Consider the following 19,337-nt stretch of genomic DNA (forward strand, 5'->3'; position numbering starts at 1 on the left):
TACGGTTTATACTTTTTAAGCAACTGTGACTAAATTATATAGTTGTTTTACATTCCTTTGTACGGGTAACGATCTGGGATAAAATAATTATAGAGATTTCCGTAAAGCATGGTTTTGGTTGTTTGTGTTGCGAATACAAGCGTATAATACGAGTTTAGAAAACTATATCAATCGGGGGAAAAAAAAGTGACTTTTGGTCAAATCATTTTATAATCGTTGTAAGCGTATCACGCGAACAAAACCGATCGTTCGATAAATAACGTTTTTCTCGGTCCCTCGGCCCCATCACTACGTAATATTTGACATTTACAGTGCTGTATATTACCCTACACGTCATATACGCACTCCGATCAAAAAACGATCAAGACAGTGTATTTTTAGCACGTTGATAGGTACCTACATTATTATTATAATGTCGCGTGTCGTGCGTGTTTTCCGTCGTGCATAATGTACCTAATCGCAACAAAACAACATAATATAACATTATAATATTACCGATTAACGTCGGTCTAATGACGTTATTTCATTTTTAAAATTTTTTTTTGTTTGTTTCTAGCAGGAGTCGCCAACTACGCCACGCCGTATTCCTACGCGGCACTGCCCAGCAGTACTGCCGGTCTGCCGACAGCCGCGAGCTCGGCCAGCGCGTTCACCGGCCTGTCTCCGTACACAGCAGCTGCCGCACAACAAGCGGCGTCGCTGCAAGAAGCTCGATTACAGTAGCATTGTCAATTCAAAGCAGCCCGTGCCCTCCGTCCTAGATTACGAATTTTTCAAAGTCAGGGACATCGGTAGTGTGTCGTCGTCAATGTCGACAGGCAAACAAAAACATTAAAAAAAAAAAAAAATTTTAATTAAATAAACCTTAGGAATACGTTCGATTATTATTATTATTGATAACATAAAACATAATACTAATATTAATTGTAAAATAATATATCATATTATTTATATATATATATACATAGAAAAAAAAAAAATGAAAAAAAAAATTACATCGTCGTCAAAAACGAAAATGTCTACAGCTGCAGCTTACCAAAATAATTGTATAATCATTATTATTATTATCAAATAATAATAATAATAATAATGAATACCTTAGACTTTAAGTATAATATATTATAAATAGATAATAATTGTAATAATATTATAAATTGTCGTGTAGTATTTAGGTAGTGGCCGTCATCGCGAATACGACCGCGGTATAATATTGTGCATTAAAAATTGACTCAAACGCGCGCATTTGGGATTTTTGTCCATGTTTTGTTTGTGGACGATGGTGCAGTCTATCACTTATTATATTACTGAATTATAAATATACCGCGTAGATAAAAGTGATGTCTACATGAATTCCACTCGCGTATTAATGTACTATGATGTTTGTGTTTTTCGCTCAGTCGATTTTCGCCCTTCGGAAAAAAAAAACGAAATCTGCAAACGCGGCTATTTGAAGTTACATTTTTTATACATCGATACCGACATACCGTTACCAATTTATTACCGCGACCGACGCGAAGTATTGTAACATTACCTGATTTACCTATACGAATATTATACGAGCCTTTATTATATACAGGTTACGACCGTGCAATCGCATCTCGAGCGCATAAATTATGTATTATTATTTTGTTTAGTTCAATTTTATTTTATTCAATTTTATTATATATTTTTTTTCGATTATTTATTCAATTTGTATCTACAAATTATTGTTTGTTTAATACTTTAGATTTTAATTTATTTTATAGCGATCGGAAATCGTAGTAGTTATCCATCACGTTAATCCTAGACAATTATTTTCGGGGCAATTAAAAGTCGAAACATTAAAGACGTATATTATCTAGATATTATATTTTAATGATTATAAATGGGTTCAGTAATATACATTTTGTGCCAAACATTGAAAATATTGGGCAGTTTAAATGTGATATATTTGATAAATTAACTAGCAACTATCCCAAAGCAAAAGTGCAAATAATTATAATATTATGTGCAAAAAACCCATGGATTAAATTATTTAAATTAGTCAAAAACCTATTGATTGGTAGATATAACATATTATACGTGGAAAAGATTGATGTATCGAAATTATATAACTTATATTATACGATAAAATATATCATAATTAATTAAAAATAATATATATAATATATATTAAAATAGCCATCCAATTCTTAATATATTAAGTGGTTATTGTTTTATTATATAAATAAAAAAAAAAAAATTGAAACAACTAAATAACTTTTTTAACATATAAATTACGATCACGCGTACTATAATAATATTATATTATAATTAATATGTTTTTATTTTTATCCGTATAATTACTATCGTAAATATATTTATTTAAAGAATTATCAATAACGAATATAATATATTATATTATATATTATATATGCCTAGTCTATAATGTAATTTTATTTTTTGTTTTACATTTTAGGTTAGTATATTATATTATTATAAAGAATTTATATCATAATTTTAATAACAGCCACGCATCTCTAGTCATGTGTACAATAAGATTATTAATCAATTTTAATTTTAAGAGAAAATATTATTATATATGTTTATAATTATTAGTTAACTTAATATTATTGTAACGCATCTATACATTTGTATAATAATGCGGATAAACGTATATTATACGTCATAAAGTACATATTAAATATATTATTATAAATAGGTTTATTTTATACATGTTTAATATTTCTAAGGTGATATTTAACGTCAAATCTATTAACCAAGCACAAGGTAAAGTAATCAATTTTTATAAAAACAATAATTATTTACGAACATTTTTCTCGATTTATATAATGAAATAGCCAGAGGCAACAATTTTCCAGATTATGTATTATACAAACAGAAACACTCCTTTCCGGGTAGCTCCGTTAAAACTCATCAGTGATTTTTTTTTATAATTAATATACGAGCTTACGTTTAAAAAAGAAATTACAGGAATTTTGTTTTCTATTTTGAGCATTTATAGATAGTAATAATATTTTAAACTGGTGTCACCTTCTCATCATATTGTATAATATTTCTTATTTTCTTCCCGTATATTATATGATATTATCTATACATAAATATATATAAAACAATCAAGCTTTTAGTTCGTTTTTTACTCTATGTAACACACACTTACGATGGATAAAACTCTAATTTTTATATATATGTAAAAAAAGACTGATGATTGTTTTTTTACACTTAGAGCCAGTTAAATATTATAATGAGTGTTTTTTGTAGCGTCTACGTAGAGCGATGTCGACCAGATTAAAATTATAATTCCATTTTTAAATGTAGTAGTATTGTATAGTATTTTTCTAAAAGCGGGGTAAATAAATCGAATTTGTTTTATCGTAGAACAAAATTAACATTTTTTTACCGTGGTTTACCTATACTTGTGTAAACCGTGGGCACGATTGTCCATAATATTATGTCAATAAATAATAGTTAATATTATAAGTGTGAGATTTCCCCTCGCGTAAGCCGTAAGCGATAATAATGTATATTATTGAAAATTAGGCACTTAATCGATTTCAAAAAACGGGTGTTTGAGCCCCGCCACCTCCACTCCGGTCCAATCAACACTATAAATTACCTGTACCATATAATAACATTATATTAACATAATATACTTCCATGATAAAAAACAAATTTAAATGTACAAAGTAAAAATTAATTTATTATATATGTTCAATCTGGTGTGCCTTGTAAATTACATTAAAGTAAATAAAAAATAAAAAAATAAGAATAATAGATGTATATTTTGATATATAAAAAAATTAAGTAAAAAAAAAAAAAATCGATAACATTGACGTTCATATTATTATGTGTACATGAAATTTTATTGTTATATCGTTGTGTTAACTACGATAACGATAATAATAATATAAACAATAATAATTATACTCGGTAATCTGACAGATTTCATATTATTTTTCGACTATAATATTGTACATAATATAATACTAACTGGATGAATAAAATATGACGTGTTTTGTGTACTTAACGATTTTTAAAACAGAACTACGATGTATAAACATATCGAAGTTAATTTTTTTAATGAAAATTTAATTAAATATAATATAATTTCACACGGTTACTATTAATGTTAAAATTAATAAGAATTTTTTTAAAAAAAAAGAAAGAAAATGTAGTACCTAGTTATTGTTGGCAAAAACCTAATATTACATAACCAACGGTGAAGCTAGTCATATGGGAAATATTCCGGTGCACCATATTTTTAAAATTTAATGTACCTATTTAACGTTGTATGATATAAGGATATTATTATTATATTATAAAATTATTTAAAAAATGATTAGACACGTAAGCTTATACATTATAATGTGGTGATCAATTATATCACATTAGTATAATATATTATATATATATATATATAAATTCGATGGAATTTAGTCAATATTAATGGTTAATTTTAAGACATAGTTGTATAAATAAATTAAATACATGTTTAAAAATTGATTTTGTTCTATTTTTTTATCATATATAACTTATTAATAAATAATATATACATATATTATGTGATATAAAAACATATACATGTTTGCTATTACAGGTATATTATGTATATTATATTATTAGTATATAATAATATTAAATCCTTGAATCCTTCACTGCCATGTACAAACTTTAGAATTATTTTTTATCCTAAGAATAAAGTGGAAAACAAATAAAAATTATTTTGTACCTATTTTTAAAATATTTTTAATAGCATTAATAATAAGTAAAACATTTATTATTAAGAAATTAGTTGATAAATTGAAGTTTATTTAACAGATGATTGTTAGTAAATAACATTATATGAAGTAACATGTGAATTCATAATTTACAATCGTCACTCATTTAATAATATCAAATAATATAATTCACGCAATCACGCGTTTTAAGCGATTTGAACGAGTGTGGAGCGTGAATATACCTATTGATTTAACGATGATGAGTGTTATAATTTATTTATTTTGGTACCTACGAAAATTCTTCAATATTGAAGTTAGTTTCTGTTTTCTGATAACAAAATTTTATCTAGTTAAGTAGAGGGTCTTTCCAGTATTTTCCAAAATAATTAGGAAAAACCAATAACAATTTTAAGAAATGTGAGATTTTAATCAGTCAAAGGCAAAATCAAATTTATTTTATTTTCCAATTGTAATTAAAAAATAAACAACTGTAGCAACATGGAATTTCTATCAAATATTAATACTAAAACTTACTGTACATTACATAGTTTTTCAAAATATTTTGACCCTTTTTCAGCCATGTAATTTTAGAAGCTTGAAATTGTTGACATAATTTTTCAATTATGCAAAACAGTAAATTTTGAAAAAATTAAGTAATGTGTTCTTGCCGGAACAATCGCAATATATTTGATCCATTTATAACAGTATCTTTAATTTTTAATAAAGAGCTTTAAAATATAATACAAATTATATTATATATAATATATACAAAATACAAATATAAAAGTAAAACTCAACATTTAAGAGTAAATCAATTTGGTAAATATATCAACTAACTGTAGTGATATAAATATAAAATATATTATATTTCTGTAAATTAAAAACTGACCTTTGATCAAATTTAACTACGCATGACACAACGGCTAGCACTTGTATGAGTATTTTAGACGTGAGAAAGGTCAAATTACACTTATTTTTGTCGAATTGAACAAAAAAAAAATGATTATCTTTGAATTGCACTAGTTCTGATCATTATTAACAAAATATATTTGAATATCGTCTATATTCGAATGAATAATTTTTATTTTTAATGTTTAAAATCAATTTTTTATTATTATTATTATTATTATTATATTTTACATGAAATTACAATATCAAAATCATAATACGGTTTATTATAGTTATTTTTATTAAGAAAAATTTGTTTCTAAAAGCCTAAGCTTGTGGTGAAGATAAGAGTTTATCTTATTTCATGTCATTAATCTGTACATTGTTGAAAAAATTTTCAAAGCAAATACAAATAAGATATTAACAATAAAGTACCTACACAAAAATAATAAATAAATAAAATAACAATTAATTATCAAAGATAAGTCAGTTTTTTATGTACATAAAATTTAAATTTTTTTTTTTTTTGAATTATGATAGTTTTATTTTATTGGAAATTTTTTTTTTATATAAATTAAAATTTGGAAACTTAATATTATTGCTAAACGAATTACAAAGGTTTAAGGTAATATTATGGGGATTTTTTTTTATCCCAAGTATTATATTAGTATGATATGGTTTTCAAATGTTATCCTTAGTAGAGGTTAGGTTGTATCTAACCTATATACAAATATATTAATTGCAACATTTATTTAAAACATTAATTTATTAAAACTATTTTTAACCTAATCTCACAACGTTCACAATTCCATCAATCTTTAACAATTATATAATTTGTCAATATTTTAAGCCAAGTAATAAGTTATAGGTACTAATTTATTATAGTAAGAATTATATACAATTTACATATTGGCGCCGAACGATACAATTTTAGACGATAAAATATTGGTGTTACACTTACTATTATAGGCGTATAAATAAGATACAAGATAAGAGTAAGCACAAAAAACACTACACTTGTTAAACTTAAAACCAACCTCAACGATGACTCGTAATATCAACTAACATAAAAATACGTATTATCGTTAATTTTTAAACGTTGTAATTTAAACCCCATTGAAATATTAAATAGCTCGGCACATGTGCATATTATCAACTAAAATATATATAAATTCTATAAAATAATCAGATATAATTGTTTGAATATTTTGGTTAGGTGTTAAAAAAAACAGAACGAAAATCCTCTTTTGACATATACATATAAGGTAAAGCGAAGATTGATTAAATATATAATACATTTTGATAACTACTTTACAATACACTTACGAAAATAATCGTAATTTCAATAATATTTTAGCTTTCATACACTATTAATATAGTAAATCAAATAAATCCTGATGTAAAATTCTAACTTTTCTAATTATGATTGAGTCAACGAAGGAGTACTGTGTAGACAACTTTTCGAGCATGTGTTTCTTACCACTCGTAAAAAATAAACAGTAAACACACAATGACTTAAATGAATAAGCTTCCTAAAATTTTAACTCGATAGAAAAGTATTTGTATGATATAGTTTTTAGGCGATATTATTATTTGAGCTTTTTACATGCTGGTCCAAAATTAGTTAAGGCTATAATTCAGAGAAGATATTGGATTATGTCGGAGCGATTGATCATTCGAAAATCCATATATTATATAACTGTGTTCGGTGTACACATCACAGAGCTGTATATCCTTAATCGCTTATGACTCAGCATCAATACGGGTACAACTAGATCGTCTTTTTCCTTAATCCATACGGATTATGATGGACCATTTTATTTTAAATAAACCGAATAAGACAATTGGGGACATGGTTAAGTAAACACACCACACCGCCCACCAATGACTTGGCCACTTGTAACAGTTATCTCTGTACATCCCGAACCAGATGATGTTCGATCACGGCGCTACCAAGTCATCACAATGGTCACGGTGCCAACGCGAAAACGCATAGACCTACAACGACAGAGCGCTGTGGCCGTGGCTTCGAGAGCAGCTGCAACCAATGCCGCGGGCAACCAGCGTTATCGCCGCCGTTCGGCCACACGCAAAAACCAATCACAAACAATCAGTGGCGACTTCTGCGGTTGCACAGGACGAAGCCAAGCTTATAAATACGAGCAAAAAATCATTCAGTATTCAACACAACTATTCTGTAACAAGACCCGCCCAGGACAGACTTGCACGCAGTTTAGATTTCCTACTGTATATATCTTTATTTTGAAAACTTTTGAAATTGTTTTCTCTTTTCTTAGATCGTCATATCAATAAATAATAGTTATATTTGAATAAATAAAAAAAAAATGCAAAAATACGTCAGAACCGTTGTATTATCCACTGGACAAGAGGAGTGGATATTGGATATTGAAATTAATTATTTTTCAATCTTGATGCATAATCAATTCCCAGATTATCGGTTCATAAGTTGCTGCGAATTGGAAATTCAACTCGTATTGCTATTGAACTAGGCAAAAAACATATTCTGGCGTTGCATTCTGTTTCACTCAACACTGAATATGTATGTTCTTCATTTGATGGCGAAAAAATACACAAATGACAAACAATGAAATCATGTTGAAATTACGAGCATTGTATCCACCTGGATTATTTTTTTTATATTTTTCTAGAAAAAAAACTATAAATAGTACACCACACTTGTCGCTATTATGGCATACAAATATAACTTATAATGAAGATTGATTAAATTTATAAAACATTTTGTTAACTGGTTTACAATACACCTACGAAAATAATAGTAACTAATTTCAATAATATTTATAGCTATATTCAAAAAAATAATAAAACACAATAATATATTATAAATCAATTTTAGAAATTTTATAAGAATTCAAGAATTATGATAATTTTAAATGAATTATTTTTGAAGTGTGCACTATGCATAAAACTATACAAAATACTATAATATTATTATTATTATTACTATATTCACTTGTATAAATTATATGTTTACTAAATACCCGATATAAATAACAATTAAGTATAAAAAAATGTAATCAAAATAATTTTTTTAATAAACAAATATAATACCTTTAATTATTGTTAAAATTTGAGATAGGATAAATAATTTTACTTGTATTTGGTAAATTCTCATACATATCAGATAAACGGTTACGTATGTTCCTACATTCTACAGAATAAAAATCCATCGTACGTATATCATATACTTAATACTCACTCCATATAACTAAGTAATTGAACATAAATTAAATTAAATGCATAATTTTTTGTACTTTCTTGATTATTTTCATAGTACCTTTACATCCCTGTACTAGAAAATTATAAAGACTATCCATTTTATTGAATTCAGTAATCGTTGATTGTTAAAAATTGGACAAATAACGCTTTTATTATACACAAAAATAAACAAATTTTAATCATTCTAATTATAAATTTAAGTTATTATTGTTAAATAAAGTGGAAAGATTTTTTTTAATAAGAATGTCGTCATTTTCGTAAATATATTTTCGAATAAAAGAAATAATACTTAGGTAAATACTAAATATTTTAATTTTTTCATAAAAACTTACAAATGCATGTATTTTTTGTGTAAGAACTTACACGCGTATTAGTAATAATTAAGTAGGTACTGTGTCTCCTTTGAAAACTTATATTCGACCATTTATAAATGATGTAAATGATGACGTTATTCAAATACTTTTACCAAGAACGATTTAGTTTCATAGTTCAATTGTAATATTATTGGGTGATCTTTCATTTGAATCATTGTCGATATTCCAGTTATCAATAGGACAAGTATCTGCAAACAAATGTTTTAATTAAGAGGATGTCAGCGCACTATTTGTTTTCTCTCTCTGAGCCACGCGCAACATAGACAAAACGCATTTACGCAGAATCATTTTTTCTGTTTTCAAGTAATCTTAGAGTAAAATCGCCCATTACAAAAAAGATAGATAATAATATTTTTGAAGGAATGATATATCGTTTTTATATTTTATTGTTATTTGACTTTGTATTTGACTTTCAAAATAAACAAAATAATGTTGTGGATTTAAAGGATGTTTAAATTGTTTTTAAACCACATTTTGACAAATCGATATGTCATTCCCTCAAAAATATTGTTATCTACCTTTTTTTATAATGGGTGTTTTTAATCTAAAATTACTTAAAATCATTGAAAAAATGATTCTGCGTAAATGCGTTTTGTCTATATTGCGTGTGGGCCAGAGAGAGAAAACAAATAGTGTGCTGACATCCTCTTAAAAATTAAGTATATACCCTAAATAGCACCTCCCTCCCCCCGAAAATGTAGTATAGATACAAAATAGATTATCAAAAATATACTGATATATAAACACATCGTTTTACGAGTAATTTAAATTTACACTTGAAGGTTTTTTTGGTGTACTATACCTACACAACGATATAAATCATCAAATACAAAAAGAAACGTACTATTTTAATATGATTAACTAACAAAGACTATACTAGTACTTACTGATGTAACAAGATTTAAATCGATATCAAAAAAACCAAACGCCGTAATTCGGTCCAATTCATTGGCTGATATTTGTTCCATAAACATTTTAATCTAAATGATTAAATATATTAATAACAACAAATACCTACATACAAATCTGCCGTTTCTAATTTAAATAATCATTTTCCATAGTTGAGCACACACAAACTATTTATATAAATTAATTTTACTTGTTGCTTTATGTCCGGTTGTAAATTTGATATTTGGTATAATCGTAGATATGATATCATCTTCATTCGCTGTAAAAATAAAATGAAAATACTTTTTTTTAATTTAATTACTCATTGTATTGATTTTTTAAAATAAAATGTTTATCTCAAATTTTGAATAATAATTAATACAAGAAGTTTTAGAGTTAATTTATTTCGACCTATAAGTATGTATAATTTTTTAACTGCCTATATGAATGTATTCAAATTCTTTTTGCAATTTCCAAAATATGTCTTTGAATATCGTTTTTTTAAATACTTAGATTTTATTATCATTTAAGAATTGCCTGAGTCGATACAACTTCATTATAAAACTATATGCAAATTAGCACCGTCTGTTTTTTCTGAAAAATGTTTAATTTTGTTGAAAACTTTAATACTTTAAACTTTAAATTTGAAAGAGCAATTTTTTGTTATTTAAGTTAATATACTATGAATTATAAATTATATTACTTAATATGGTTTTAAATAAAATAGAAAATAGATTAATTTTTAATGCACGTGTTAACCACAAATCTTAAAATGTTTATGATTTAATATATGATGCTAAAATGTATAATTTGCGTCTTATAGCCACCACATAATCTTAACCTATTATTATGTACCTATTTATTTCTATTTTACTCAAAAACTACTCATCTAAATTTTGATTAATATAGTCACTGTAGAATAAATTCGGAAAAAACCATGAGCTAATCAATTTACAATACAAATAAATGACTGATATTATAATGATTTATGAGTACAAAATTCTCATTAAATTATTTAAAAAATTTTAGCTAATATCTTTATGATTTTTTTCTATAACACATAATGTGTGTAACCTATATAATTTATCTATTGAAAAATATATGATCTTTAAAAATAAAAATTCTAAAATTCAGAATATGAATAAATACATAAAAAATATATGGACGTGTTTGATTATCCCGTATCTTGACTTGTGTAGGTATTAAAATTATGGTTTTTTACGTACCTTATCGTTTACAGATGAAACAAAAATGATAATAGATACCATAAACGCGAACAATTGTAGATGAACTAAAAGTGGAATTAATGCTCGGTGCTTTTCGATTGAACCTACAGCGGTTAATGGACCATCGTTAACAATAAAATAAATACCAATAAGCATAGTGATAAAGCTGAATGTGTAGAACCCGAGCAGCAATGGGCCGTAACCTCGAGTAAAATAGTTTAGCAATTCGCAGAGTTCGGTGTGCATCAGCCGCGTGTTTTCCATCAAAACCACTATTTCGATGTTTGTCCATTGGCCGGGTACAGCGACTAATTTAGGCGGAAGACACTTCCACAAATCATTTAATGACTGAAATCTGACGTAGAGGTTTTGGAGAAAGAAACACGAAGATATTGTAACTATGTAGTCCATAACATACGGCGGAGTGAATAAACTGATTATCAATGTATTGATGTTTATCGACTTTATGGGAAAGCAATATCCTTGTAAGATTTTAAATACAATCAAGTATGAAAATAAAGAAATATAAATCTTGTCCCAATCTTTTTTTTTTAATGAATGCATTGGGATTGAAAAATTGGTTAAAAATGGTATAAGTTTTCGATCGAATTCGATGATGCCATTAATATATCTGAAAGTAAATTGTTAAAGTTAAAACAAAATTGGATGCAAATAAAACATTTTTAAATCAGTTGAATAATATTAAATAATATTTTTCAACTTGCCAAGTCCTAACATAAATTCTATACAATTACTGTATAATAATCTGAACACAAAAAGCTTATATATTAATAATTAAATTACATATATTAATGATACATATAAAAATACGAACCCATTATTTAAATTATAAGGTTTTTTGGTATTACATTAAGTATTATTATTAACTTAACTTTTATCTTAAAGATTTGTAAATACCTACTAAGATAACAAATAATGGGCTTTTTTTTAAATATATCACAAATAATTAAATTTAAAACAAACAAATAAATTTAAACTCGTAAATTAATTATTGTATAAAACATATTAATATATAGTTACTTGATTGTCCATAGTGTTGATACTCTAGCTGCGATAATAATATTCCAAAATTTAATTACACTTATGTATTGAAATATATGAAATTCTGGATCAAGTTGATGAAAGTATACGTAAGTGCATACCAACAACAAAAACATCCGTGATATTTCTAAAAATATATTGAACCTTGAATTTATTTTCCGAACTAATAATCCAGTTGGTTCCAAAAAATATGAATTGTCCATTAAACCCATACACTTGGTTAAAACTAAAATAGATCTTAAATTAATGTGAAAAACTGTCGTCATTTCGATAATGTTTGATTCCAAAACTGAAGTATTACTATAAATTATTGTATTCGCAAAAAATGTTGATCGTTATTTATTCATACATTATAACTCTAAGTGTACACTGTACACATATATTTCGAAATAATATATACATTTCTAATAGAATATGCCCATGTTAGTATATAAATATAATTTTCAAATTCTACAACTGTATTTTTATGTTAGTAGTGTAGATAATAGTATATTATAGGCTTTCCTGTCAATATATATCACAACATTCCAAAAGTAAACTTTCCTCGAACGTTATTTTTAGAAATTATAAATGTATTATGAAGTAAGAAAGTCAACCAACTGTAGTGATGTGTGAATAAAATATATATTTTTGTAGATTAAAAGCTAACTCTGATAAAATTTTTATAAGCAAGGTATAAAGTTAAGCAAATGACAGAACTCATATTTGTATTTTGACACACGTTACCTACTTATGTTGAATATTAACAATAGCCAATGATGATTTATTAATGAAATTATAGTATGCAAAATTACAATTATACACGTGTATTTTAAATGAAATAAAAAAGGTCTTAAGGTTCTGTGAAAACTAGCTATATTTTTATTTCGATGATTTTTGATGCAAAAACTAATAATAAATAAATGTTTATATACGTATTGTTTTCTGTAGCAAGCCTAGATAACTATGACACCAGGCGCGACTACCAACCAAAATAATGTTAGTTCGGAAGACCTATGTATTAATACCGCGGAAATTGACAGGTTTAGCTAGCCGAAGAATACCCAGATGTAAGCAAAACTATACCCGAATTTTCTGTAGTGAATAGATGTAGTGAAATTCGAAAATTCACCGATACCACCTGGTGATGACGCTGTCGTGTAAAGTGAGATTTACTGTGTTATTATGTTTGGACATGAAGGTTCAAAAAACCCGTATGCTTACAAAATCCCCGGCGTTAACTCATCTGTCAGTAGGAAATTAGCTGTACTGTTAAGTGCATCCGCTGTCAATTGCGGAGGAGTAATAATTTTAAGTAAGGTTCACCAAAAACTGATTAGGTCCGATCGAGTTGGGTAAACAATCGAAAACCGGAGGGTTCTTAACGGAGGGTTCTCAAGCTACATGCCTCGGTTATGAAGTGTGCTAGTGAATAGTCGTTCCGTTTGTGAAAACTAATCATACCATTTGCTTTAGATGGCAGAATTGACAGATAACCCGTCACCGCCTCCTGTGGACTTGTGATAGAGTATGATGCGGTCGTTATCGTTTAACGATTCTATAGTGTCTCTTTCGACGTCTGCGAGACTACGACCGACAAACAACAACAGGTTTGACCAACAGCCGAGCAGCGACCGTCGCCATCGCAGACGGCCTGCATCTATACTTAGGTAAAACCGTCGTCCGAATGACATAGTTAAAATTATGTACCTACAAAATAATAATTTATAGTTTCCTTCAAATGTAGTGTCTGTTATTATAAAAACGTGTGCAAATTATTACGAATCACTTCAACACTAATACAAATATACCGACAAAGCTAGGTTACTGAAAATAATTCATATTTTTCAAAGTTTAATAAGCTTCTTAAGAGAACGAAACCATTAAACGAATTATCATTTGTTAATTGGCGGTCTATGTGTTTTTTTAGTTAATGTTTAGTCACAGCACTCCCCAGTATGAACACCTGATTGTTCTCAAATATATTTACAATGTCGAAAAATTAAGAACTAAGATCTTACAGAAAGATTATTGACCAGATGATGAATGGTTCAATAAATTTAAGACAATCAACTATTAATTAGCTACTTGATTTTATAATTGATGTAAACGATATCGGTAACAACTCATTTGTTAACACAGTATATTATATAATATGTTATGATATCAATGAGTTTAGAAATTAAGATTCTACTACAATAAATTTAAAAAATATATTAGAAAGACGACATACATCACTAGATAAGACTCAGGGAATATGTGCAAAGTTCCATTTACGTTAATACCAATAATCTGAATAGCAGTTATGTACAGAAATCTTCAAGTTCTCAAAATACTCGTAAAAAAATTTAATTCACAATAATTACAATAACCAAAACTATTTTTATTAAATATATGTAACTAAACGTTTAATTCAAAAATAATACTGTGGTCAAACGTAATAATGTAATTACTAATATTATAATGAAATATATTTGTTATGAACAAAAATAATATTTAGTTTGTGAAAAACTTTGAATTATTTGACTGATTACTGTCGTATATTGATTATCAGCTCATCATTTGTACACAGACACGCATAATATCATACATACAAAATGCTGTCATTCAAGTTATTGCGGGTTTATTTTATATGTACAGTGAAAAATAACTATAATATTTTTCATATTTTATTAAATCAGATTAAACCATAATGTGAGGGATAGAAGTGCATTGTGCTTTCAAAAAGTATATTAACATTTCAAAATATTTAATATAAATATATGTTTAAAACAGTTTATAAATAATATATATGTTTCTTGTATTCAATAACAATTTAATAAATAAATTATATCTACATTGTATATATTTGTTTGGTTTAAAGTTTATCAAATAATAAAAATAAATATTATTTTTCTATAACAAAAGTAAAAGGAATAATGTACTTTTATTTCAGTACCAGAAAAAATATAAAATTGAAATGACGACTAATTTTGATGTAGCCATAAGACCAGTATTGGTCTCAATTAAGTTTGTAGGTATAATTAATATTTCTTTTACAATGCAGGAACAAACTAGACTATTAATTTGGGATCCAAACACAAAATTTTATACACTTCTTGAATTGACACGAATATTGATCTTATTTATACTTACTCACTTATACTTGACTTCATCATTTCAAACAATATTAGGCCGATTTTATTTGATTACGTTTTGGAAAATTGTCATTGAAGGAAGAATATCAGAAATGTCGATAGTTAAGTATGTACTAAACCGATGATTGAAATATACATACCTACTGCGTTCTTATTTTTAGTATTTATACAAATTTAAGAGGATTAAGCATCGGATAATTTATTATGAAAAATAACTCTTACTTGATCACCTAAAGTTAAATCTAATACAGTAGAATTCATTTTAAAACTAAATATGATTTTAGTCCTGATAGTATATATTCAATAAATTGAATTATGAATATAAGCACCTGATAACGTAGTTGTTTCCTTTTTTTCAGGTTTATCAATGGAATTGTTGAATTCGACAAAAAAGTCATACCACTCTTATCGCATCTATCGGTCAAACAACGTTCGATAAGCATAATATATTGGAACATATTTTATTTTTTATTAATCATGTACTTAATCGCATACAAATTATTGTGTCTATATTTATTTCCACCGAGTACACCAGACATCAATTTGGTCGCGATTTTGTTTATAGGACCGCCTTTCATAGTACACTTTGTAGTATTTATTTTAACATTTTACTTCCTCTATAACTTGTACATCAGATTCAAAACGTTAAACGATCTGTGGAAATGTCTCCCAGTCGGACTGATCGCCGCTCCGGATCAATGGACACACTCGGAAGTAATGATTCTGATCGATGACATACGGTTGTTACACTCCGAACTGAGTGAATTGTTGAAAATATTTAGTGAGGGTTGCGGTCCGATGCTCGTAACATTTTTTCTTTCCAATTATATCAATACACTTATTAATTTTTATTTCACGTATAATTTCGGTCACTTTCAACCGGAGTATAATTTAACTCATAACTTACTAAGAATAATTATCATTTACATAGCAGTCGGACAATCTATCGTCGGTGTGATGATTATCATAATGTTAGCGTCGTTTATTAATGACAAGGTAATAACAAAAACATTTTAAATAATTTCCATAAATATTAGATTTACAAACATTAAATTTTTACAGAGGAGAATGATTATACATTATGCAAGATTAAACCGTATTTCAAAATTGCCAGTTGACATTAAACGACAAGTAATTTATATTTAAAATCCATTCTTCTTTGCTTTTGTTAATCTAAATCAATTTACACAAATCACAAATGAAACGATATACAAATAATATGATTTTACCATTTTTTAATTATTAGCACTTATCGTTTAGATCAAAATGTTTATGAATCAAGTATCAGTTTACGAATCGGATGAAATTACAGCTTTTGGATTATTTAAAATAAATTTAAATCTTGTAATGTCGGTGAGTAAGAATTAATTACGCGATCAGTTAAAAAATGCTTGGCACTCATGTATCTGTTAACCTTTCGTAATGAATACGTAAAGAATTAAATATATTCACTAAAATGTATACTTAATTTAGGTTTTTAATTGCTTTATTTTTATTTTTGTTTACAGATATTAGCATTAATAATTACCGGGATATCCACATCAATACAAATGAAAGAGCATCCAATAGTTTTGAGGTGGATGAATGAGATTTTTGACATTTCAACTCTTAATTTTAAGGACGTGATAAAGTCATCTTCGGAATCTCCTGTCCACTAACAAATCAAAATATAACATATACTTATATAATAGTTTCACTTTAAACTTAATGACACCGAATATCACTAGTACTTTTGAATAGGCTGAGTTGAATTTAAGAAACTCCAGAGTACAACAAATACTCTTAACGACAAGTAATTTATGTTTTAACACCATTCTTCTTTGCTTTTGTAGTTTTGTAAATCAAAATCAGTTTACACAAATCACAAATGAAACAATAAATAATATGGTTTTACAATTTTTTTAATTATTAGCATTTTATCCCTTAAATTAAAATTTTTATGAATCTATTATCAGTTTACGAATCGGATGAAATAACAGCTTTTGGATTGTTCAAAGTAAATTTAAATCTTGTTATGCCGGTGAGTAAGTACTAATTACGTATTTGATTAAAAAATATTAGTCGATCAAGTATCTATAAACCTGCTATCGATATGAATACGTTAAGTATTGAATATATTCATTTAAAATTTAAACTTAACTTAAGTAATTCTATTTTATATTTTATTTTTAATTAATTGGTTTATTTTTATTTTTTTGTTTGTTTACAGATATTAGCGTTATTAATTACCGAGATAACCACATTAATACAAATGAAAAATCATCCAATAGTTTTGAGATATGTTAAAGAACTTTATTCTATTGCAACCCTACAAGTTAAAAATGTAAATAACCTAGCTAATGATTCTCCTGACCAATAAGAAATTAAATACATACTTATAAATTAGTTTCTATTTATTCATAATAGCAACAAATCGCTCTTGCATTTTTGAAATATATATACATACGTCATACTCTATTATATTCTTTTTTCAAGGACGCATTTGAAATGCTCCGTTTACAATACTTCAAAATTCACACTAAGGCATATAACCTATATAAATATATATATATATATATATATAAATCTTGTAATGTCGGTAAGTAAGAATTAATTACGCGATCAGTTAAAAAATTCTTGGCACTCATATACATGTGGCTGTTAACCTTTCGTTATGAATACGTAAGAATTAAATATATTCACTAAAATGTATACTTAATTTAGGTTTTAAATTTCTTTATTGTTATTTTTGTTTACAGATATATAAGCATTAATAATTACCGGGATAGCCACATCAATACAAATGAAAGAGCATTCAAATAGTTTTGAGGTGGATGAATGAGATTTTTGCCATTGCAACCCTTAATTTTAAGAACGTGATGAAGTCATCTTCGGAATCTCCTGTCCACTAACAAATCAAATAACATATACTTATACATTAGTTTCACTTTATAGTTAATGAAAACAAATCAAACTAATATATTTGAAAAAAACTATGTTGAAATTAAAAAATTTCTTGCATATTATATACATTATTTATATATATTTTATTAGGCACATCCGACTTGGGTCCCATGTACTTGGGTCGGTGTCGTGTCAATCGGAGTTCGTCAATTTCCTCCCGGATTCAGGTAAACGATTTTTTCCCTACCTTTTCTGTGTTCCAATTGCATCCTATTGTATAGTAGGTAAGCGTAAATTAACTTGATAAATGTAATATATTTGTCACCTATGTTGTGCAGATATATTTGCATATTTGCAAGTATAAGCCAATACATGTAAAAGCTTTCATTCAAAATTCAACTCTTTTTTCTATACATCACATCCGAATATTCATCAATTTTTAAATATTTTAAATCAATGTCAAACAGATATACATCTAAAAATAACGTTTAGCCATAAATGAATATGTGTAAAACGAAGAGCTAAGTATACAAAAAAACAAAAATGTATTGATGAACAAATAAACAACTTAAAAAATAAAATTATATCTCCTTTATATTATTGTGATGAAAATGGTACTATTTTTATTTTGCATGTTTTTGCATATATTGAGCTTAATGCATATTTTTGCATATTTAGTATCATTGTATTTATTGTATTTAAGCCGATAATAGTTTATTAAACTAATCAAAATCTATAACTTGGTTTTTTGGTCAATTATAAATTTTGTTTTTATAAATAAAATCCTATGGTACTTACAATATACTATGTATGTTCGTCGAACATTTATATTCGAAAATTTAAAAAATATGTGGTTGTAGCATAGAATAAACATATTTCTACTATTGAATAAGAACCATAAATGTTATTACTAAAATAATAATTAATGCACGCGAAAAATAAATA

At 26.6% G+C, this 19,337-nt stretch overlaps 3 protein-coding genes across 5 annotated transcripts in view; 2 read left to right on the forward strand and 1 right to left on the reverse strand.

Annotated features, from left to right (window-relative positions):
• Positions 1 to 4,482, forward strand: part of LOC114131259 (RNA-binding protein 24-like) — a 40,605-nt gene extending 36,123 nt beyond the window's left edge. The window contains exon 5 of one of the 2 annotated variants that reach the window (XM_050205043.1): positions 557 to 4,482. In XM_050205043.1, coding sequence (XP_050061000.1) covers positions 557 to 723 — 167 coding nt within the window. In that variant the 3' untranslated portion in view covers positions 724 to 4,482. The remainder of the gene's footprint in view (positions 1 to 556) is intronic. The other variant, XM_050205044.1, reaches the window with a different exon arrangement.
• A 4,655-nt stretch (positions 4,483 to 9,137) lies between these two features.
• On the reverse strand, positions 9,138 to 13,618 carry LOC114131254 (uncharacterized). The gene is made up of 5 exons (XM_027996429.2): positions 12,373 to 13,618; positions 11,332 to 11,962; positions 10,317 to 10,385; positions 10,105 to 10,197; positions 9,138 to 9,405 (listed from the first exon to the last, which is right to left on the reverse strand). The coding sequence occupies exons 1-5, from the start codon at positions 12,657 to 12,659 to the stop codon at positions 9,292 to 9,294; spliced, it is 1,194 nt and encodes a 397-aa protein (XP_027852230.2). The 5' UTR covers positions 12,660 to 13,618; the 3' UTR covers positions 9,138 to 9,291.
• Positions 13,619 to 15,228: 1,610 nt separating this feature from the next.
• LOC114131249 (uncharacterized) lies at positions 15,229 to 18,993 on the forward strand. Of its 2 annotated transcripts, XM_050204454.1 has the most exons (5): positions 15,229 to 15,615; positions 15,869 to 16,505; positions 16,572 to 16,862; positions 17,018 to 17,085; positions 18,319 to 18,993. In XM_050204454.1, exons 1-3 carry the CDS (start codon positions 15,332 to 15,334, stop codon positions 16,653 to 16,655), a joined length of 1,005 nt encoding a protein of 334 aa, XP_050060411.1. In that variant the 5' UTR covers positions 15,229 to 15,331; the 3' UTR covers positions 16,656 to 16,862; positions 17,018 to 17,085; positions 18,319 to 18,993. The 2 variants fall into 2 exon arrangements, with proteins under 2 accessions (XP_050060411.1, XP_050060410.1); XM_050204453.1 differs by having other exon boundaries at positions 17,018 to 18,993.
• The last annotated feature ends 344 nt before the right edge of the window (positions 18,994 to 19,337 follow it).

Source organism: Aphis gossypii, chromosome 3 (assembly GCF_020184175.1).
Source record: "Aphis gossypii isolate Hap1 chromosome 3, ASM2018417v2, whole genome shotgun sequence".
Classification (NCBI taxonomy): Eukaryota; Metazoa; Arthropoda; class Insecta; order Hemiptera; family Aphididae; genus Aphis; species Aphis gossypii.